Source organism: Cricetulus griseus, chromosome 2, assembly GCF_003668045.3.
Source record: "Cricetulus griseus strain 17A/GY chromosome 2, alternate assembly CriGri-PICRH-1.0, whole genome shotgun sequence".
In the NCBI taxonomy this organism is placed as follows: Eukaryota; Metazoa; Chordata; class Mammalia; order Rodentia; family Cricetidae; genus Cricetulus; species Cricetulus griseus.
Window position 1 is genome coordinate 425,955,461 of NC_048595.1, and position 19,524 is coordinate 425,974,984.

General features: G+C 46.0%; 1 protein-coding gene across 2 annotated transcripts in view; it reads left to right on the top strand.

Moving 5' to 3' along the window:
• Nucleotides 1-14,941: 14,941 nt before the first annotated feature.
• Nucleotides 14,942-19,524, top strand: part of Smarcal1 (SWI/SNF related, matrix associated, actin dependent regulator of chromatin, subfamily a like 1) — a 44,976-nt gene continuing 40,393 nt past the window's right edge. Inside the window, exons 1-4 of one of the 2 annotated variants that reach the window (XM_027397171.2) lie at nucleotides 14,942-15,128; nucleotides 16,191-16,227; nucleotides 16,676-17,454; nucleotides 18,105-18,155. In XM_027397171.2, the coding sequence (XP_027252972.1) occupies nucleotides 16,734-17,454; nucleotides 18,105-18,155 (772 nt within the window). In that variant the 5' untranslated portion in view covers nucleotides 14,942-15,128; nucleotides 16,191-16,227; nucleotides 16,676-16,733. Of the gene's footprint in view, nucleotides 15,129-15,370; nucleotides 15,944-16,190; nucleotides 16,228-16,675; nucleotides 17,455-18,104; nucleotides 18,156-19,524 lie in introns of those variants that run through there. The other variant, XM_027397172.2, reaches the window with a different exon arrangement.

Below are 19,524 nucleotides of genomic sequence, written 5' to 3' on the forward strand. Positions count from 1 at the left end.
ACTCAAATAATATTGAACTGATTGCTAGGAGGGGGGCTGATTTCCTGGAAACCAGTGCTAAGGACCAAGGAAGTAATAAGAAGGGATGCTAACACTCTTTCCCAAATGGAGCTGATAGCCAGTGGTTTTCTATTATTGCATCCAGGAGTGGGAGGTCCCTTCCCGTAAGCTACCTAGAAAGCATTTCTGCTCTTAACTGCTCTATTAGGATAATTTACATTCATGATGAATGGAACCATTCCTTCCCGAATTAGTCTGAGTGGCTCCATCAAGTGCAGATGTGCACAGTTCTGCTCACTGCAGAAAGCTGCTTTACACCCTTACTACCCTAATGTCTGAACCTGCAGCTTGGAGCTGCTTCTAGGAGCTTTTTCCACGGATCTTTCTTCAGTGGACAGAACAAATATGAGCCTGCAGCAAATCTGGAGTGTACACTAAACAGAATCTTCTGATAGGAAGAAATGAAATGCTGGCATTAGGAAGAGGAGTTACCTTTTCCCCAAGATCCATAGAATCCCACATTTGGGTGGTGGCTAGATGGCCTCTGAGTTACAGTGGAGACAGGGAACAGGTCCTGGGGCCTCCTAAAACTTCCCTTGCTCTTGAAATTCCTCTACAGACTGGCCTCTTGTTTACATCTATTGAGACCTGAGTTGGTGTGGTAGCACCATGAGCCTTTAATCCCAGCAGGTAGATTTCTGTGAGTCCAAGACCTGCCTGGTCTACTTGGTGAGTTTCAGGCCAAACAAGTATACACAGTGATGCCTTGTCTCAAACAGTAACAAAAAGACTTGAACTCAAAACCAGAAGAAATTCAATGCAGAGCAAATAATTTATAATGAGCTTTAGTCTATGCTTAAGCTAGGCCAGATGTAGATGCCCATGAACAGAAAAAAAGAGAAGGATAAGAAGTTAATAAATGTGAAGAAGAGACAAAATATAAAGAATCAAGAAAAGAGGGACCCAGAGAGAAGCACTTTGTGTGTGTGTTGGGGGGGGGGTCGGGAGTGGGGCACCACAGAAGGACACAGGTGAGGATTCATGGGCTGTTATCTGCCCCCTTGTGGTCTTCAGGGATGTTGTAACTGGCCAATGATTTCTAATCTAATGTTATATTTTAATTCACATCAGATACAAACTGGGAAACTTCTCATAGAAATAATGGATAAAGCCAGGCAGTGGTGGCGCACGCCTTTAATCCCAGTACTTGGGAGGCAGAGACAGGCAGATCTATGTGAGTTCGAGGCCATCCTGGTCTCGAGGAGGGAGGAGGGAGGGAGGGAGGGAGGGAGGGAGGGAGGGAGGGAGGGAGGAAGGGAGGGAGGGAGGGAGGGAGGGAAGGAGGATAAAATCCCATCAAATGCTGGTGACTCCCTCTATTGCACCATCCATAGAACAGCATACTAAGTTAGCAGTAGGAACTGGGGTATCTAAGAGCAAGTTGAGACCCCAGTGTTCTCTCTATGCTTGAGCAAGCTACTTGCCTTCATTTTGTCTTCATTCTCCCTGAATAGCCATGAGAAGGCCATCATTTTCCTGACTTATGTGTCTGTAAAGAAACTACTTAATGGTAGGAAGAACTACAATCTGTAGGAAAGTTCAGGATGCTACTGTAAGACACCCCCCACACACCCGAAAGCTCAGGCTTCCAGGATCTTAGCCCAGGACCTTGGCCACCCCAACCACCATGCTGAGTGGAAAGCTTGAAGCAAACTGCACGAGGCTTTATTGTTGTTTAACGAGCTAACCCCATGTTAGCTCGGGCCTTTCATACACCCGCCATGGTGGATGGCTAGCAAAGATAGTTCGAAGTGGCTGCATAGAGATCTTATAGGGCAGAGTAAGGGGAGTGTTTAGGGGTACGCACAGGCTCAGGATTGGTGTGCCTCCAGGCTTGGAGGGCTTGCCCTGTGTTGATTGGTCAACTGGTTGTTATGGCCCATAGGCCCTCCCAGGGTGGTTGCTATGCTCTTCAGGTCATTGCTGTGCTCTTGTCCGTAAAGCACACCCAGAGCCGTAAAGCATAGCACCACCAGCTAACTTCTGATTGGTTCCTTGCCACGAGGCAGGCACCTAACCTCTAGTGACCAAGGCAAGGTCATGGTGAGCACGTGTTACTGCCGAAAGGGGCAGGCATCTGACCTTAGTGACCAAGACAAGGTCAGGCAAGTGCGTGTTCAGCTGTTATGGCTTCCGAAATGGGGAGCTGGTCCCTTTACTACCTCAACTTCCTAAGTCAATTTCACATCTGTCACCATCAGTGTGAAAGCTACATAGGTTTGGAGGACTGCTTACAGCACAGGCCACTGTCGTGGGACCCAGACATACAGTCAGACTTCCTGGGATGGAGCAGTGGTGTTTGAGTCTCCCATTCAATCCCTATTATGTGTATTAAGAGGCAGGGGACCAAGAGAAACCCAGACCAAATGGCTTTTACAGCAGATCTGCCCTCCAGGTAACCTGCCAGCCCATTAATCCCACGCATGGGTGACTCTGCCTAGAAGGGAAGAGCCCTGCCCGTCTCCAAGGAGGAATTCTGCCCCCTGAGCACAGCCTGCCCCTGTCACCTCAGTATTCTGTCAACCTGAAGGTCCTCACTAGATGTGTTAGACCCCCAGAAAAACTCAGGTATCCAGGGTCCCAGGGCACAACCTCGGTTACCCCAATCACCAGGCAGATCCGAGAGCTTGATGCAAACTGCATGAGGCTTTATTGTTTTTTAACGAGCTAACCCCATGTTAGCTAGGGTCTTTCACCCACCCGCCAAGGTGGATGGCTCAAAAAGACACCTCGAACCGGCTGCCGAGCGATCTTGTAGGGCAGCATAAGGGGAGTGTCTAGGGGTACGCACAGGCTCAGGATTGGTGTGCCTCCAGGCTTGGAGGGCTTACCCTGTGTTGACTGGCCAATTGGTTGTTATGGCCCATAGGCCCTCCCAGGGTGGTTGCCATGCTCTGCAAGTCATTGCTGTGCGCTTGTCTGTAAAGCACACCCAGAGCCGTAAAGCATAGCACCACCAGCTAACTTCTGATTGGTTCCTTGCCACGAGGCAGGCACCTAACCTCTAGTGACCAAGGCAAGGACATAGCGAGCACGTGTTACTGTCATGGCTGCCGAAATGGGGGGCTGGTCCCTTCAGATGCAGCCCCTGAACATATGCCAGAACCCAAATAAACCTTTCCATTGCTAACTTTTCTTTATACTAGTCTGTGATACCGTGCTATGAGCAAAAGGAAACATTAAGAATATCACTCCAGGCCCGTCGTGGTGGTGCACACCTTTAATCCCAGCACCTGGGAGGCCAAGGCAGGAGGATCTCTGTGAGTTCAAAACTAGCCTGGTCTACAAAGTAAGTTCCAGGGCAGCCTGTGGTACACAGAGAAACCCTGTCTCAAACAAACAAACAAACAAACAAAGAATATCTGTCTATTCAGTTGTGAAAAAAAAAAATATCGCCCCCGTCTTCTGATCTGACCATGTAGGCCAGTCTCCAGCATCTCTTCCTCATACTTCTCTGATGGCTTCCCATGAGGTCTTCCTGTGGACACTTGTCTTGCTGAAGGGCCTTCTCCAGTCTGCAGCAAGAGCCATCATCCACTAATCCTGCATCCATCACTGCATTCCAGTAGGAATCTTTTGGGTAGCTTCCCTGTTCCTCAGAACAAAATCCAGACTTCAGTTCCTGGTCTGCAAAGGCCCCAAATGACCTCTTACCTTTTCCTCTAAGGCCTCCATGTTGTCCATCCCCTCTCCCACCACCTCCTATCATGTCAGCCTCCTTACAGTTTCTCAAATCCACCTGGGTCCTGCTGCCGTGGGCCTGGACTGTGCAATGTTGTCCTCTGACCACAGCACAGCAGCTACCATCTTTATCAAACCAGCTGTGGTCTCTCAGAAGAGACTCACACAAGCTCTAGTCTGTTGATGTTCCCGCATGGACAGAGGGGGTAGGGAGAGGCGTTAGAATTGCTCCTGAGATTTCAGCCACTCTTTCCTGCATCCCAACTGCACACAATCCTGTTCCAGAGGGGCTAGAATAGCCAGACAATAGAAGGCTAAGTGAAGGGAGGGCTCCACCTGTGTAGCTCTGGGGAAGTCAATCATCCATTGTGGAGGCTTTGGGGTTAGGCAGATGTTTAAGGATCACTCACATTCCGGTAAGTAGGCCTCATTCCTTTGGTCTTTGCCCTGGGGCCTAGTAGCTGCCTGCTCTCCAACCACTCTGAACTGGTCCCCTCTGGCTCTCCCTGACCTGCTCAGGTCCTTCCTGATTCTCAGTCTTTGGTTTCCTCCTGCCCTTTCTTCCTGCACTGGCCTCCTCCGCTAGACCTTGCGTTTTATGGAGAAAGTGTCTCATCCTTTGGCTCTTATGGCTGCAGTCCTGGTGCCTTCACTCATTGTGTAGCCCTTGAGTTTTCCTCAAGTGAAGATATGAATGAATGGATTTAAAAAAAAATGAAAGTGGCAATATTGAAGGAACAGAAAAAAATGACATTTTACAAGTGGAAGAAAATTGGAGCAGGGTGTCGAGGGGGATGCTTTTGGCAAAGGCTGTGTAACGTTGTCCCAGAAGGGGGGAGGGCAGAGAAAGTGCCAGATTTGAGAAGGAGGCTTGTGAAGTAATCCCAGCTAGGAAGACCAAACAGCTAAAGACGAAGACACTGGGAGGGGCCGCACAGCAGCCCCTAGAATGAGTGCTGTACAGAGCCTGCAGCAGGTCCTGACATTTTACCACTTTAGATGGGGGCTGGGGGAGGCAAAGGGGAGTGGAACTGCCAGACTCAGTAATTAAGTCCATCAGAACGGAACAACCGCTAAGGAAGGTGAATTTCTTGCCTTATAAACCTTCCCAGTGCTCCTCTGTGTTTTGGGTATGCAAATGCCTTTGCCAACCCGCAGAGCCCTGGGAAGGAGCAGCTGCCTTAAGACCCACCCAAAGCCTTGCATCTGCTCCTGGATCTCATCACAGAGCTCTTGGTGTGATTAACCTGAGTGGCAGTGTGCCCTTGAGGCGGCTGTCAAAAAATCCTCCCCAAAGACTGTCAAGCCCTGTTCTAGGGCATTGGAGGAAGGAGAGGGAAGCCCAGCATTTACATCACCAGCAGGAGGCTCCCCAGGGAGACTTTAATCTCGTTTAGGTGTCCAGACACAGGCCATTAGGCAAGGGAAGGCATGCAGTGACCATTTGTACATCTAATTAAGCCCTAGAAAGAGCCCTGCAAAGGCACCTGTCTCTGGCCTGGTTAATCAGGCCCAGCTGACCTCTCTGAGCTTCTGTTTCTTTACTCTTGAGGGAGGAGGCTGATATCCTCTAAGGTCCCTTCTGATTTCACTTTATGGGTCAAGAAATGAAAAGTACAGAGATTCCCCCAGAAATGTATCAGCAACACCACTGCTATATTTTCAGGTCCCTGGAGTATTGGGGTGGGGGTGGGGGTTAATAGTTAAAGACTGGAAAGAATGTGACTTAAGACACAGCATTTGTCCTTCAGGGACACACAGTCTAGGACAACCAAGAGAGATGTAGAATCCCAAAGGACTTGATTAAACCTTAGAATGACAAACTTATCTTTGGATCCTTTTGTGATCAATACCATTTAGTGCCTGTTTCTCATCGTAAGCATGTAGTTAACCAGTCATAAGAGGGAAGCGAGGGACAAAGGGATGAAAGGACAGTGGACCGAAGAGTGGAAAGAAGGCTACCACAAGAGGTAGGAGCCACAGATCTCTGGACAGAAACACCACACTGAATTTGGTTAATTTATGCCCCTCTCCTTCTGCGATGCTTTATCTTGATTGCCAACTTGCTGGAATTTAGAATCTCCATGGAAACAAATCGCAGGGCAAGTCTGCGAGGGAGTTTCTATATTCGGTTAAACGAGGTGGGAAGACTACCCTAAATGTGGGCAGCACCGTTCTATGCATTGATCCTGGACTGAATGAAAAGAAGAAAGTGGCCTGAGCATCTGAACTCACATCCCTGTTTCCCGACTGCAGATTTGACCTGACCTGCTGCCTCGGGCCCTTGCAACCACACTTTCCCACCTCGGTGGACTCCACCCTCAACTAGGAGACAAAATAAACCATGCTTATCTTAGGTGGCTTTTGTTAGGCATCTTGTCACAGTGATTTAGTAATTACTTTCTTAGTAATTGGCTCCAAAATAAAGAACCACCCGGAAAAGCTAAGTGCAATTCATAAGGGTAACAAGACTTGACAATAACAAGACTGGGACTATAGCTCAGTGGTAGAGTACTTATCTAGCATGAACGAGGCCCTGGATTTGATTCCCACATTCCTCCAAATGGGCACAACACTTTTATGTCATGGGGAACACAATACCCAGCAGGAACAACTCAGCAAGGAAAGATGTATCTTGGATCACAGTTTCAGAGGGTTCAGTCCATCGTGGTGGGTGAGAAGTGTGTGGCACAGCAGCTCAGTTGTGGTGGCAAGTGTAAGGATTCAGGCATTATTCTGGCCTGCCCCTGTCACCTGGCAGAATGCACTCAGGCAGTACCCTGGTCAGCCAGGGCTCTGTGAGTACTGGTCTGCACACAGGTGCAAAGGACCCCTTTAAAAGAAAGACCTCTGCCCACTTACTCTCTCTTCCTAGCTGTTCTCTCTCCCCGCTCTCTTCTGTTTCTGCTCTTTTCCCTCTCTTTCCAGCTGTTCTCTCTCTCTCTTCTCTCTTCTCTTTCTGCTCCTTTTCAGCTGTCTTCCCACTCTTCCCCTGGGACGACTGGATTTTTCCTGTCTCCCTCTTCTCTTCTGTCCTCTCTCTGTCTCTGTGACTCTTTACCTCTTTTCTCTTTCCTTCCCCCTCCCCCCTTCTAATAAAACTTCTCACTTAAATCCTGTCTGCCTGGTGTGTTTGTCCCTCTGCCTCAGTCACCCTTGCCCACCTTGGAATCTGCCATGGTCCCCCATGCAAGGTCCCCCTTGAACTTTATCCGAACAGCAAGAACATGTAGTAGAGGATGCTCACATAAACAGTGGACCAGGAAGCAAAGAGAGCCTCCTATAATCTTCAGATCCCTCCCTTAGTAACCCACTTCTGACAGCCAGGCCCCACCTTCTCAAAATGTCAACATCAGTAAGAAATGAGCACTCACAACACCAGCCTGTGGGGGACACTTCAAAAATACAATAGCAAGGTCAGGCTACTCTAGAAGGTGTGTGGCAGAAGCTAATCAATAGTCTATCGTTAAAGATGACATTGGCGGCACAATTGTCCCACCCCCTGTATCCTCTTCCCTTATTTGCATCCCTCAAAATTAAATTCTTGGTCTGGAGAGATGACACAGTGGTCCAGATTGCATGCTGCTCTTGCAGAGGACACAAATTCAGCTCCCAGAATTCACATACCCCCCCACAAACGCAAACACACACACACACACACACACACACACACACACACACACGCACACGCACACGCACACGCACACGCACACGCACACGCACATGCACACGCACATGCACACGCACACGCAAGCACTTGAATACTTAAAAGAAATAGGGGCAGGAAGGGTGTCTCTGGCTAAAAGCATTTGCTGCTATTGCAGAAGATCCAGGCTGGATTCACAACACCCACAGGGTGGCCCACAGTGTGATTGGGAAAAAATCATGTTTCCTCTCTCTGGTGGCAGTGAGACTACTGCATTAACAGTATGTTGTTCCCTCTACAAAGTCAGGCTGCGGGGGGCTGGCAAACTCAAACTGGAAAATCCATGCTCTGATTTAAGCCTTGGAACTAGGCTCCTTGTGGGTGGGTGGAGGTGTGTGCCACACACAGGTAGCTATTGTGGAATGAGCTGTATCCCTCCAAAATTCACATGTCCAAGTCCTGACTCTCAATATGATGGTACTTGGAGATTAGACCTACAAGAAGGCTGTTGAAGTTAAGTGAGGTAGTAAGGGTGGGGTGATGGTTTTGAAGGGACCAGCTCTCCATTTCGGCAGCCATAACAGCCAAACACGTACTTGCTTGACCTTATCTTGGTCACTAGGAGGTCAGATGCCTGCCTCGTGGCAAGGAACCAATCAGAAGTTAGCTGGTGGTGCTGTGCTTTACGGCTCTGGGTGTGCTTTACGGACAAGAGCACAGCAATGACCTGAAGAGCATAGCAACCATCCTGGGAGGGCCTATGGGCCATAACTACCAGTTGGCCAATCAACACAGGGCAAGCCCTCCAAGCCTGGAGGCACACCAATCCTGAGCCTGTGCGTACCCCTAGACACTCCCCTTATGCTGCCCTACAAGATCTCTATGCAGTGGCTTCTTGCAGTCTTTCTAGCCATCCACCATGGCGGGTGGATAAAAGGCCCGAGCTAACATGGGGTTAGCTCATTAAACAACTACAATAAAGCCTTGTGCAGTTTGCATCAAGTTTCTGCCTCTGCCTGGTGATTGGGATGGCCGAGGTCCTGGGCTGAGATCCTGGGGGCCTGAGCCTTCAGGGGTCTTACAGTTTAAGAGTACTAGAGTCTATGTAAGAAGTGACCTCAGGGGCTGGGCTGGGCTGTGCATGCCTTTAATACTAGCACTGGGTGGTTGGTAGTAGAAGGAAGAGGCAGGCAGATCTCTGAGTTTGGAGCCAGCCTGTTTCGGAGTTTTCTTGTCCCACCAGCTTGGTTCCACAGACACCTCAACCCCAAATAAACACAAAGAGACTTATATTAATTATAAAACTGTTGGCCAATGGCTAGGGATTCTTATTGGCTAGCTCTGTCTTAATTATTAACCCATTTCTATTAATCTATGTATTTCAATATGACCTTATCTTACCTGAGAACTCCTGGCATGTCCTACCCTCTTGGGCTTCACATCAAAACCCTGACTTTGCCTACACTTCCCAGAATTCTCCTCTTCTCCTAGTCCTGCCTATCTTCCTGCCTTATTGGCCAACAATGTTTTATTCATCACCCCAATAAGAGAAATATATATACAGAAGGACAACCCCTATCACCACCCTAGTCTAGTTCCAGGATACCCAGGGCTACACAGAAACCCTATCAAAAAAAAAAAAAAAAAAAAAAAAAAAAAAGGACCCCAGACCGAGTGGGAAGCTGGATGATGATCAATGATGAAATGTTTGCCTAGCATGTGTGCAAGGCCCAGGGTCCTATCCCCAACACCAAAAACTAAAGTCCCCTCTGCTGGAGACAGCCTGATAGGGTGGGGTGGTGGTGGAAGGAAAAGTTTTAAAATCTCTGAACTGGGGGGATTTCTGACTTTTCTAAATTTCCAGAGGGTGGCAGGAAATTCCACAACATGTAATCTTGCTTGGCCTAGCCCACAAGGGAGCCAGGTACTAGGTAGGACCAAAAACTTGAGCTGTTAGGAGGGGGGCTGCAAGGCCACTGCACAGCACGCTTTGCTAACAGCTTTTTGTCCCCAAGGGTTGAAGGGAGCCATGGCCTGATTTCAGGGGTGGGGGTGGACGGGCAAGGGAGAGGGAGAGGGAGAGGGAGAAGAGAGAAAGGAACGGGGGGGGGGGGAGGGAGAGGATGAGCTAGGTATGGGACCTAGTACCTTCTAGTTCTAAAATGCAAGATATCCATTCATCTACGAATCATCTATTTATCAATGGCTATTTATTTGACACTTATACCAGTCCTGAAATAATGTTAGTAGGGGAGTGGGATGCTTTTAATGAAATATATGACATGGAGCTAACTTTGAATTTCAAATATCTAATAACTCTTTTTAGTGCAGCTATGCCCCATGTGGTAGAGATGCTAAATATGGCATTTATACCTATTTGCAATCAATTCTGCAAATTCTGTAACCCTATGACAGAAGGACAGAATAGACTTAACATCTCTCTGGATTCCCTTACAATAGTGTCTGCCTCATGGGGGGGGGTGTTACTTCCTGAATATTGTATTTTTATTACATTTAAATTTGTTTAGTTTGTGTATGTGGAGTTCAGAAGACAATTTGAGGGAGTCAGTTCTCTATGACTCCAGTATGTGGGCCCTGGGGATCAAACTCAGGTATTTTAGTCTTGGAGGAAAGCACCATTACCCACTGAGCCATCTCACAGGCCTTACTGGATTTTTTTAAAAAATATATAACAGCCTTTTATTTTTTACCATGGTAACATTTATAGGTCTCACCATTTTACTAGTGAAAAGTCAGTTAAACATTAAAATAAATACTAAATAAGTACTAAATAAATTGTAGTAATTTACTCATTCTTTTTATTTTCTGGGTGGTGGTGTCACGTAGCCCGGGCTGACTTTGAATTGCCATGTAGCTGAGGATGACCTTGAACTACTAATCTTCCTGCCTTTACCTCCCAAGTGCTGGGATTACAAGTATGAGCTACCACATCCTGCTTATTTTATATTTAATAATAAAAATCTAGTTTTAAAAATTATTCTTCGCTGGGTGGTGATGACACGCGCCTTTAATCCCAGCATTTGGGAGGCAGAGGCAGGTGGATCTCTGAGTTCCAGGACAGCCTGGTCTACAGAGTGAGTTTCAGGACACAGGGGTCTACACAGAGAAACCCTATCTCAAAAAACAAAAGAAAAAAATCATCATTTTTGTCCTTCAGTTTGGGACTATTTAGATTAACTGGTGTTTGGTAACCTTGCATGATTCTGTAACTTTTCTGCATTAGTTGCTGGGAGCTCAGTGTTAAATTAGAACTCAGCTGATGCAGTTGTGCTCTCCCCTGCTGCCCTCTAGCCCTTTAACCACTCCGTTTTTCATTTATTTATTATTTATTTATTTATTTATTTATTATGTATACAACATTCTGCTTCCATGCATATCTGCACACCAGAAGAGGGCACCAGATCTCATAACGGGTGTTTTTGAACCACCATGTGGTTGCTGGGAATTGAACTCAGGACCTCTGGAAGAGCAGTCGGTGCTCTTAACCTCTGAGCCATCTCTCCAGCCCTAACCACTCCGTTTTAATTAATGGATTTTCATTGTTACCTTAAGGACTTCAAAAGTATATAAAGTGGGTGTGCTGGTGCATGCCTGTAACCCCAGCGCTTGGGAGGCAGCAGGGCTGTGCAGTAAAACAGTACTTCAACACCTCCCCTCGCCACCCCATCCCACCCCAAAAAGAGGTTGACTATAGCAAGATTGCAACGGATTGCCTTGTTGACAGAGCCAATGCTAGGAGTAGTGCCTGGGATCTGATCAGTTTGCTTTTTGAAGATGAGTTTTAGACTAAACACTTACTTCAATTTACTATGTTAGAGCTCTAAAGGAGACCACATTTTTAGTTAAATTCCAGACTTTCTACAGTGGGATTTCTAGGCGCAAGATCTATGAATGTATAGGAACCCTGGGTTCCAGGATTAGCCTCCATGGATCCCTATGTTCTCTGAATTGTTCTCATTGTCCTTTCAGTGAGTCAGCTGGGCCAGGAGAGTAAAGTGACTGTCATGTGAATTCCCGACAGGCATGATGAAGGCAGGGCACTTGGTCTTAACAAATTAACTGACTCCGGTGGAGACAGGGAGAGCAAGACAGGTGTGGGCTAATTAGCAGCTATTCACACTGGGTGGCAGGAAATGGATGCAGAGTACAGGGAAACTGAAGATCTCAGATTTGCCTCAAGTACTAGCAATGTTCCTCTTCTGCCTGTTGTAGGGTTCCATAGGTCACTACGCATTTCACCCATTATTGTTTCAGTTCTAACAATGAAGAGCTGTAAGATGTTGCCTTAGCTCAATGTCTTTTGTCTTTATAGATAAAAGCACAGACACACAGAGGGAAAACCATATGAAGGGATATAAAATTAAAAGCAAATGGAAGATGAAGACACAGTGGCAACATCTGTGTCACAGGCCCCCCAGACCTTAGCACAGCTGATGCCATGTTAGAGGTACCATTCTGACCTGAAAACCTAGGATGTAGGCCCCACACCTGCCAAAAGGGGAACAGAGACCTAATCCATCACAGACCTGGTCCACAGTTCCAGGATCCAGAAAAGCCCCTAAATGTACTAAGCTTGTTTTTTGTTTGTTTGTTTGTTTGTTTGTTTTTTGTTTTGGTTTGGGTTTTTTTTTTTTTTTTTTTTTTTTTGGCTTCTGTAGTTCTGCTTCATGCTGTTCTGGCTAACTGAAGTGTGCCAACCGGGATGTGGTTTGTGCATAAAAAGATAAAGAGCTGTGAGGATCCAAGCTCCATGATGTAGGTGAGCTCCCCATATAGCTGCCAGCCTATGATAAAGACTTTCTTTTTGGCTTTTAGAGAGTTCTCTGGTGTTTTTTAGATGGTTGCTTGTCCACCACCATGGCCGGGTATACTAAAGGTGTGTGTGTAACCGCTTTAGGGTGATTGAAATACCTTCTCGAATTGTGCATCTCGGATCGGAGTGAGTCAGTGTCTTCTTGTTCAAGATATGTCAGCCTGGTCAGAATTTCCTCATGAGAGGCTTTAATCTCATCCACCATAAAAGATTCAAGGCGTGATGCGGAATCCACGATTTGCTTTGACAATTCTCCTATAAGATTTTCTAGATGAGTAATACGTTCATCCCTAGCTAGCATTTGGGTGGCCTGGAAATAGCCATCCAGAGATTGAAATTTAGAATCAAGGTTGCGATTAATCTCTGCCATGAACTCGGTAGACATTTCCAGTTTGGCAACCCTGGTCTGTAACTCCTGTAAACTTTGAAACTCAATTCTAAGTTCATTATAGTCCCTCTCATATTTCCCAGCCATTGATTTAGTGACATTATCTGATTGTTGAAGCCTATTCTGGGTCTCTTGTACCTTAGTAACAAAGGAATAGGAGAGAGAGCCTAGGTGACTTTCTAACATGGACTAGACATAACTCATTAGAGATTTTCCCTGTACTAACATTTCTTTTCCCACAGGGCCCCCACATGACTATCATCGACCCATTTCAGCAGGAAGTAACCTAAAAGATGCTATGCCCCTGTTCCCCATTATTGTTTATTAGGGTAGTGTAAGTCTAGTTAAGAATGACCTTCTTATTGTTTAGAGTCGGGATTGGAAGGAGGTGTTCAAGTTAGACACTTTTTCCACATGACTTTAAGACTTAGCTGGAATAGACATAGGATGTGTCATAGCAGATTATTGTATCTTCTTGTATTTCAGCTTTATGATCGTTAGTTTTGGATATTTTGCACTATTAAGTTTTAATCCTCTTTTAGACTAAAAGGGGAATTGTAGGGAGACACCCTAGCCCCTCCCTGGGACAGGTACCAGGTGGACCCAGGACTCGCCCATAAGGGCATGGTGTAGGAAAGCCAAGGTGACGTAAGGGAGGCTTCTTAAAGACAGCTCGTGGAGACCCGAGCCCCTTTTTGTTCTGGCTGCGCTTGCTGGGTTCCTGTAACCTCGCTCTGGCCTGTGTTTTGCCTTGTTGTTTTCTTGAATAAAGAGACTTTAATCCTTCACATAACTCACAACATTCACAGTAGATTTGAACATTTGCTCTATTAAGCCTTACTTAAATAATCAGCCTCTGTTATTAACAAAACTGTGTTTCAAGTGACACAAGATATATGATTATTGTAAGAAGTTAAAAAATGCACAGAAATATAGCTTCGAATGTTGGATAAATCCCACCCTACCTAACTTGTCAGTGACTTGGTGGGAATTTTGGATTTCCCTGTAAAGGAATTTCTTTTCTTCTCCCTCCCCTGCCCCATCATTTTCTTTCCCTATCAAAGAACCCACCCACTGTTATGTCTCCTTTTCCTTAAATTCAGAAATCTACTTCTTTGTAATGAGCTATGTTTGAAAATAGAATCATAGCAAACTTCATAAATACACTAATGATGGAAGAATATTATATTCAATCATCATAGGAGAGAAAAATGCTGGTGTTCAAAAATGGGGACAACTAACAAGAATCAGAATAACAAACTAACTTGAGAAAATTATGGACCAGTTTGGGTTCAGTTTTCCTACCTATAAAATGAGGATAACAGCTGGGCAGTGATGGCACACTCCTTTAATCCCAGGATTTGGGAGGCAGAGGCAGGAGGCTTTATGTGAGTTCGAGGCCAGCCTGGTCTACAGAGCTAGTGCCAGGACAGTCTCCAAAGCTACACCAGGAAACCATGTCTCGAAAAACAAAAACAAAAAAAAAAAAAAAAGAGGACAACAGAGCTGGGTGGTGTGGTGGTACACACCTTTAATTGCAGTACTCCAGAGAAGCATCTGTTAGTTCTAGGCTAGCCAGAGATACATACATCCTATGTTAAGAAAGAAAAATGCTGGAAATTGGTGGCGCATGCCTTTAATCCCAGCACTCGGGAGGCAGAGACAAGCAGATATCTGTGAGTTCGAGGCCATTATGGTCTACAAAGTTACACAGAGAAACCCTGTGGGGGGAGGGGGGGGAAGGAAGGAGAAAGTAATAACTATCTTACGATGGTGAAGATCTGTAGGAGGTGGAGGCAGGGAAGTCATACTTGGCTACCGAGTGAATTCCAGACAAGGCTGGGATACAAGAGATCCTGTCTATCCTTCATAGGTTGAAGTAGGGATTATGCGAGGTTCATTTTAATGATCATCACACTGACTGATGAAGCTCTACCAATGAAGGTTCCTCTTTGGCCCAGGAAAGCGGGGACTCAAGCAGCGGCTGGGCCTAAAATTACAAGGACAACACTATTAGAAAGGGGTGTGTCTAGGAAATCTTTATAAACAGTCTGGCTGTCTGAGACGTCCACTGAAGACACCACTGACACTGAAAGCTCAGCACCACGGGCTGCCTTTATGCCGGACTGAACATTTGGAGAGACCGAGACCTACAACTCCCAGGGTGCACAATACCTCGCCCCGCCCACAACGTCACACCTCCTCCCGAGCACCAGCCCCCAATTGGCAGGCTTTCGGACTCAAACTACAAACCCCAGAAGGCCCTACACCAAATGTCTTATTATCCCCAGCTTATGACCGGGCTCTCTGGCCGAATTGCATGCTGGGCAGTGTAGTTCGACGGTGGCCGAACCACTCATGGCCCGCGGTCCACCCCAAGATGGGTGAACTGGCGGCTCTTTGAGTTTCAGTTCCTCTAACAGTCCGGCCAGAAGTATAAACTGCCTAGGCAAGGCTTAGGAGACGCTCCTGGGCGAGGGTTCTTCTGAGAAGGTGCCTGGCTTTACCGGCCTCGCTAGGTAAGAAAGTGGGCTGGGAAGGAGGTAGCGGCGTTGGAGGCGGACGAGACCAAATGCAGCTAGAAGAGGGCGCAGCGGGGAAGGAAGGATCCAAGTGGAAATGCTAGAGGCAAAGTGGGGCGGGGCTTCCACTCTCCCCAGGGGGGTTGGGAGATGCCCAAGAAAGGAAGTTTTAAGTCCAGGTCCCAACCAAGAGGGATGTCTGGGGTGGGGGAAAGGGGGAGAGGGGTGCATTTGTGGTTTGTGGTTTATTAGTGGGACCTCTCATCCCGTGCTCTCACCTCCCCGACTCATGCTGCTCTCAGTCAGCATACCCGGCCTTGGCAGTTAGGTAGATCACCTTACTTGAGCACAAGACTCAAGAGTTCTAACAGCTGCTGGCAGACTGGAATGTTACATCTGTGAGAAGGTGTTTTGTTTAAAGGGAGTATTAGAAAAGAAGAAGATCATAAACTCTCTAAAGTTTAGAGTCTAGACCTTCCTTTGACGACTGACGGTGCTACTGGAGTATTTCCTGTGTTGTAAACATTATAAGGCATGCCTTTTATGTAAGGCTTAGAACGAACCCCACCAGAGAATTTGGTGTTTCTGGCCCCTGCTTCTAGAGCATTGTAAAACTGGTCCAGCCTATAGGAAAATGGCTGGGGTAAATTAAATCACAGTACAAAGCAAAATGTATAGGGTGGCCCTACTTTGTTTTTTTGTTTGTTTGCTTTTTGGATGGCCCTACTTTATAATGAATATCTGTATTTTCCACATTTGTGGCAAGAAAACTTAAGAACTATGTTCTGAATTAACCTGGTAATGTGTGGAAGGTGAGTTGACAGTTGAACTCGACCCTTTACATCTTTGTACCTGGATTTAGTACAGTGACCATTGCCCTCCTCTCCCTCACTTCTTCCCTTTGCTGTTGCGTTTTGGAAACCAGCCTTAAAGCCAGCTGCTCTAGCTTGCATTGGTCCACCTGCAGATCGATTAACAGAAATGAAATGAGGATTGCTTACAAGGGAAGAATTTAGTGTGCAGTCTCCATGAGGCTAATGTTCTTTTGCCTTCTTTCAGGTTGGAAACAAGCTATTTTAGCAAGTGTCACGCCATGGTATGTAGTTGGTTGGTCTATTTCTTTCCAATCCATTATCCTTTCTAGTTTAAAATGTAGTCTTTGCTCTTTCTAATGAAGTTAGGTTTCAATATAAAATTTTCTTGGGATCTGCTAACTAACTCACTTGGGCTAGGGAATGGGAAGGAGAAAAATACTCCAGCTGAAAAACAGTTTTGGATTTACTGTTTGCTTTTTCATCAGGATCAATATTTTAGCATATGCTACTTACTTTGTGTGTGTGTGTGTGTGTGTGTGTGTGTGTGTGTGTATGTATGTATGTATGTATGTGAGTGTGCGCGTGCGCGCCTGTGCTTTCATTTTAATTATAAAAGAAAACTTAGTTTGTCCTTTAGCTTTTTATACATTATCTGGGACAAAAGCTTATCAAATCAAAGTAGGAGCATAGTGAACATTATTTTTATTTCAATCTTTTTACCTTGCACAGCTTTTGCCAGCTTCCCAATTAAAAGGTGACATTCCTGCATGAGCCCATATGCGTTAAAATGTCCTTGCCACTTACAGAGGAGCAGAAGAAAAAGATTGAAGAGAATCGACAAAAGGCTCTGGCCCGTCGAGCTGAGAAGTTATCAGAACAGCCCCAGAGCACAGCTTCAGGCTCCACTGTTTCCAGCCCTTTTGTGAATCTCCTAGCAGGCCCTTCTAAGCCAGTGGGCCATGGTGTCCTTTTCAAGCAACAGAATCTCAGTAATTCATTTCCTGCTCACAGCACACCAGAGCCAGCAAAGGGGATATGGAAGATCCAAGGAGAGAGGTCTACAGCATGCTCTAACCCTGCCCCAAGCCCTGCAAACATCTCTAACCAACAGCTTTTGGGTTATAAGTCAGATCAGAGTCATCCCCAGGCTTCTCATAAGATCAGGTCGACACCCATTGCTACCACAACCCAGGAGCCTTTGGCTAAAGGACCAAGTTCCCAGGACACAGCAGCTTCCTCCTCTGGACCATTTTCCAAGGGTCCCGAGTTAGAGGCCAAGACAATGAAGCCCTCCACCTCTGGACAAAATGCTTCGGACACGTATTATGCCTTAGGGGGGAAAACACCTAGAACAGAAGGGAGACCCCCAAAGAAACTGCAAAACTCCACCCAAAAAGTAAGCTGTCTGCAAGGAACGTGCATAAGGACAGGAGATCGTTTTCGGGTAAAGATTGGCTACAACGAAGAGCTCATTGCTGTGTTTAAGTCTCTGCCCAGCAGACGCTATGGTAATGAGGCTTTTGCTTTTTTCTATTTTTGGACTCTCTTCTAACAGTTTCTCATAAATATTAAGAGGGCACATTGGCACATTACACTTTTCTATTTTAGCTAGTGTTTCCCTCTGTAATAGACATTGTCTTAAGCAGCTGTCGAACTTAGCTGGTGCATGGCCATAGAGAGAACTTGCTTTGCTGAGGAGCCGGCTTCTCTGCCAGGTGTGCCGTATGTATTGTAGCATAGAAACCTAAAAAACGGTCGTTTGAAATCTGTAGATTTTTTTCCTTTCATTTTTTAAAGTGATAAACTAGCTCAGTAACGTGCTTGGGTTAGTTGATCTGTTGGGAGAGTTGGGGTGTGACTAGCTCTGCTATTCCTCAGAGCTACCGCTCATATCTTTACCCAACCACATGGCAATTTGGAGTATTTAGGTTCTAGTCTGCCTCAGCCCACTTAGTTAAATGACTTCCCTGGGCCTGAACTGCTATCTACATGAAACAGAGTTACTTGTGTTTGTGTTCTGTCTTATGTAGAGATTTTTTTTTTTTAAGTCTGTGAGAGCCTGCTAATCAACAACTTTGAGTTTGGCCTCTGTTTGTTCACTCTTACAGAGTGTCAAAAAACAAATGAAAAAAAGTGACCATCCTTCTGTTTATTTCAGATCCTGCTACAAAGACATGGGACTTCAGCATGACTGACTACAGAGCCTTGAGTAAGTGGGGAAGTTAGCAAGGGCTAGCACCTAATGGTTCTATGCCCTGGGCTCTTCTCAGTCCTAAGTTACATGATCTCCTGTCTCTCATGACAACCACTTTACAAGTGGGGAAATGAAGTCTCTAATGAGTAACTAATGCGGAGACACACAGCTAGTTATTCGACTGGAATTCAAACCAGAGTGCATGTTCCCCCTGGGCTGTGGTAGCTCCAGCAGTGACAGGTAACTGTGTCAGGCCTTGCCCCTAGGGAGAAGATTGTTTAGCCTCTGCTTAGTGAACCCCAAAGTTCAGGAGCTCAGGCTGGTTCATCCTGTGGGGTCCAGTCATCCTCAGCCCTGGGTGCATCATTGTCTTCTGAGACTGTCATATGCCAGTGTTTCTATCTTGTTGAGTATTTAACTAGGCAAAGATGTGTTACGTTTATGTTGCAGCCAGTAGTGTGACTGTCTTTCTGTAGTTATCTATGTGAAGGTGTGTTACATTTATTTGTTTTTGCTGTCTTTGTTAATGTTATAAAGATGTGTTGCATTTATTTGTGCTGTATTTGTTTAATTATGCTAAGATGTGTTGCTGTTTCACCTTGCCTGCCTAAAGCACCTGAACAAACAGCCAGTATCTGGGCAGAAGAAGAATAGGCATGGCTGGTGGGCAGAGAGAAAAATAAGAGAGAATGAGAGAAGAGAGGAGAGAACGAGGGAGACACTCAAGGTCAGAAGCCAGGCAGCCATCAGCCAGCCAGATAAGGCTGAGCATTCATAACTTACTAGTTTCCATGTCTTATGTCATAATTTGGGAGCTGGTTGGTGGCCCCAAAGAAAGCCTGATACACTGATCCCTTGTCCTGCTGTTTCTGTCAAAGAAATTGCTGTGTCTCTTTTTTCCCATTTCCCCCTGGTTCTCAGCAGCCATGTCTACACCCACTCTCCCCTGCCTTTTCAGAAACTGAGGATTCATGCTCAGGTCACTTCTCTGAGGATATGGCATATGAGGTAGAATTCTTGGGGTTCACCAGGACATTTTCTGGGGAGTGATGGGCCAGTTCTGGAAAATTTTCTCTTTTTTTTCATGATCTCTTCTTTGTAAAACATGTGGTTTTACAAAAGTGGTATCCTGCTCTTTGATAGAACTGCTGTGGACTGGACCATGAACAACAGAAATGTGTTTGCTCAGTTCTAAAAGGGAATCTGAGATCAAGGTGTAGGTAGGCTTGGTCAGGTGTAGGCAGGCTTGATCCCTCCTGAGGCCTTTCTCCTCAGGACTTTTTATTTAGTATGATTACTTTTTATACTGCTTGTATTTTCAGTCCCCAGAAATAGAATCATGATGATCACCTCTTAAAACTCATGCCTGCCTCGCTAATTTTCC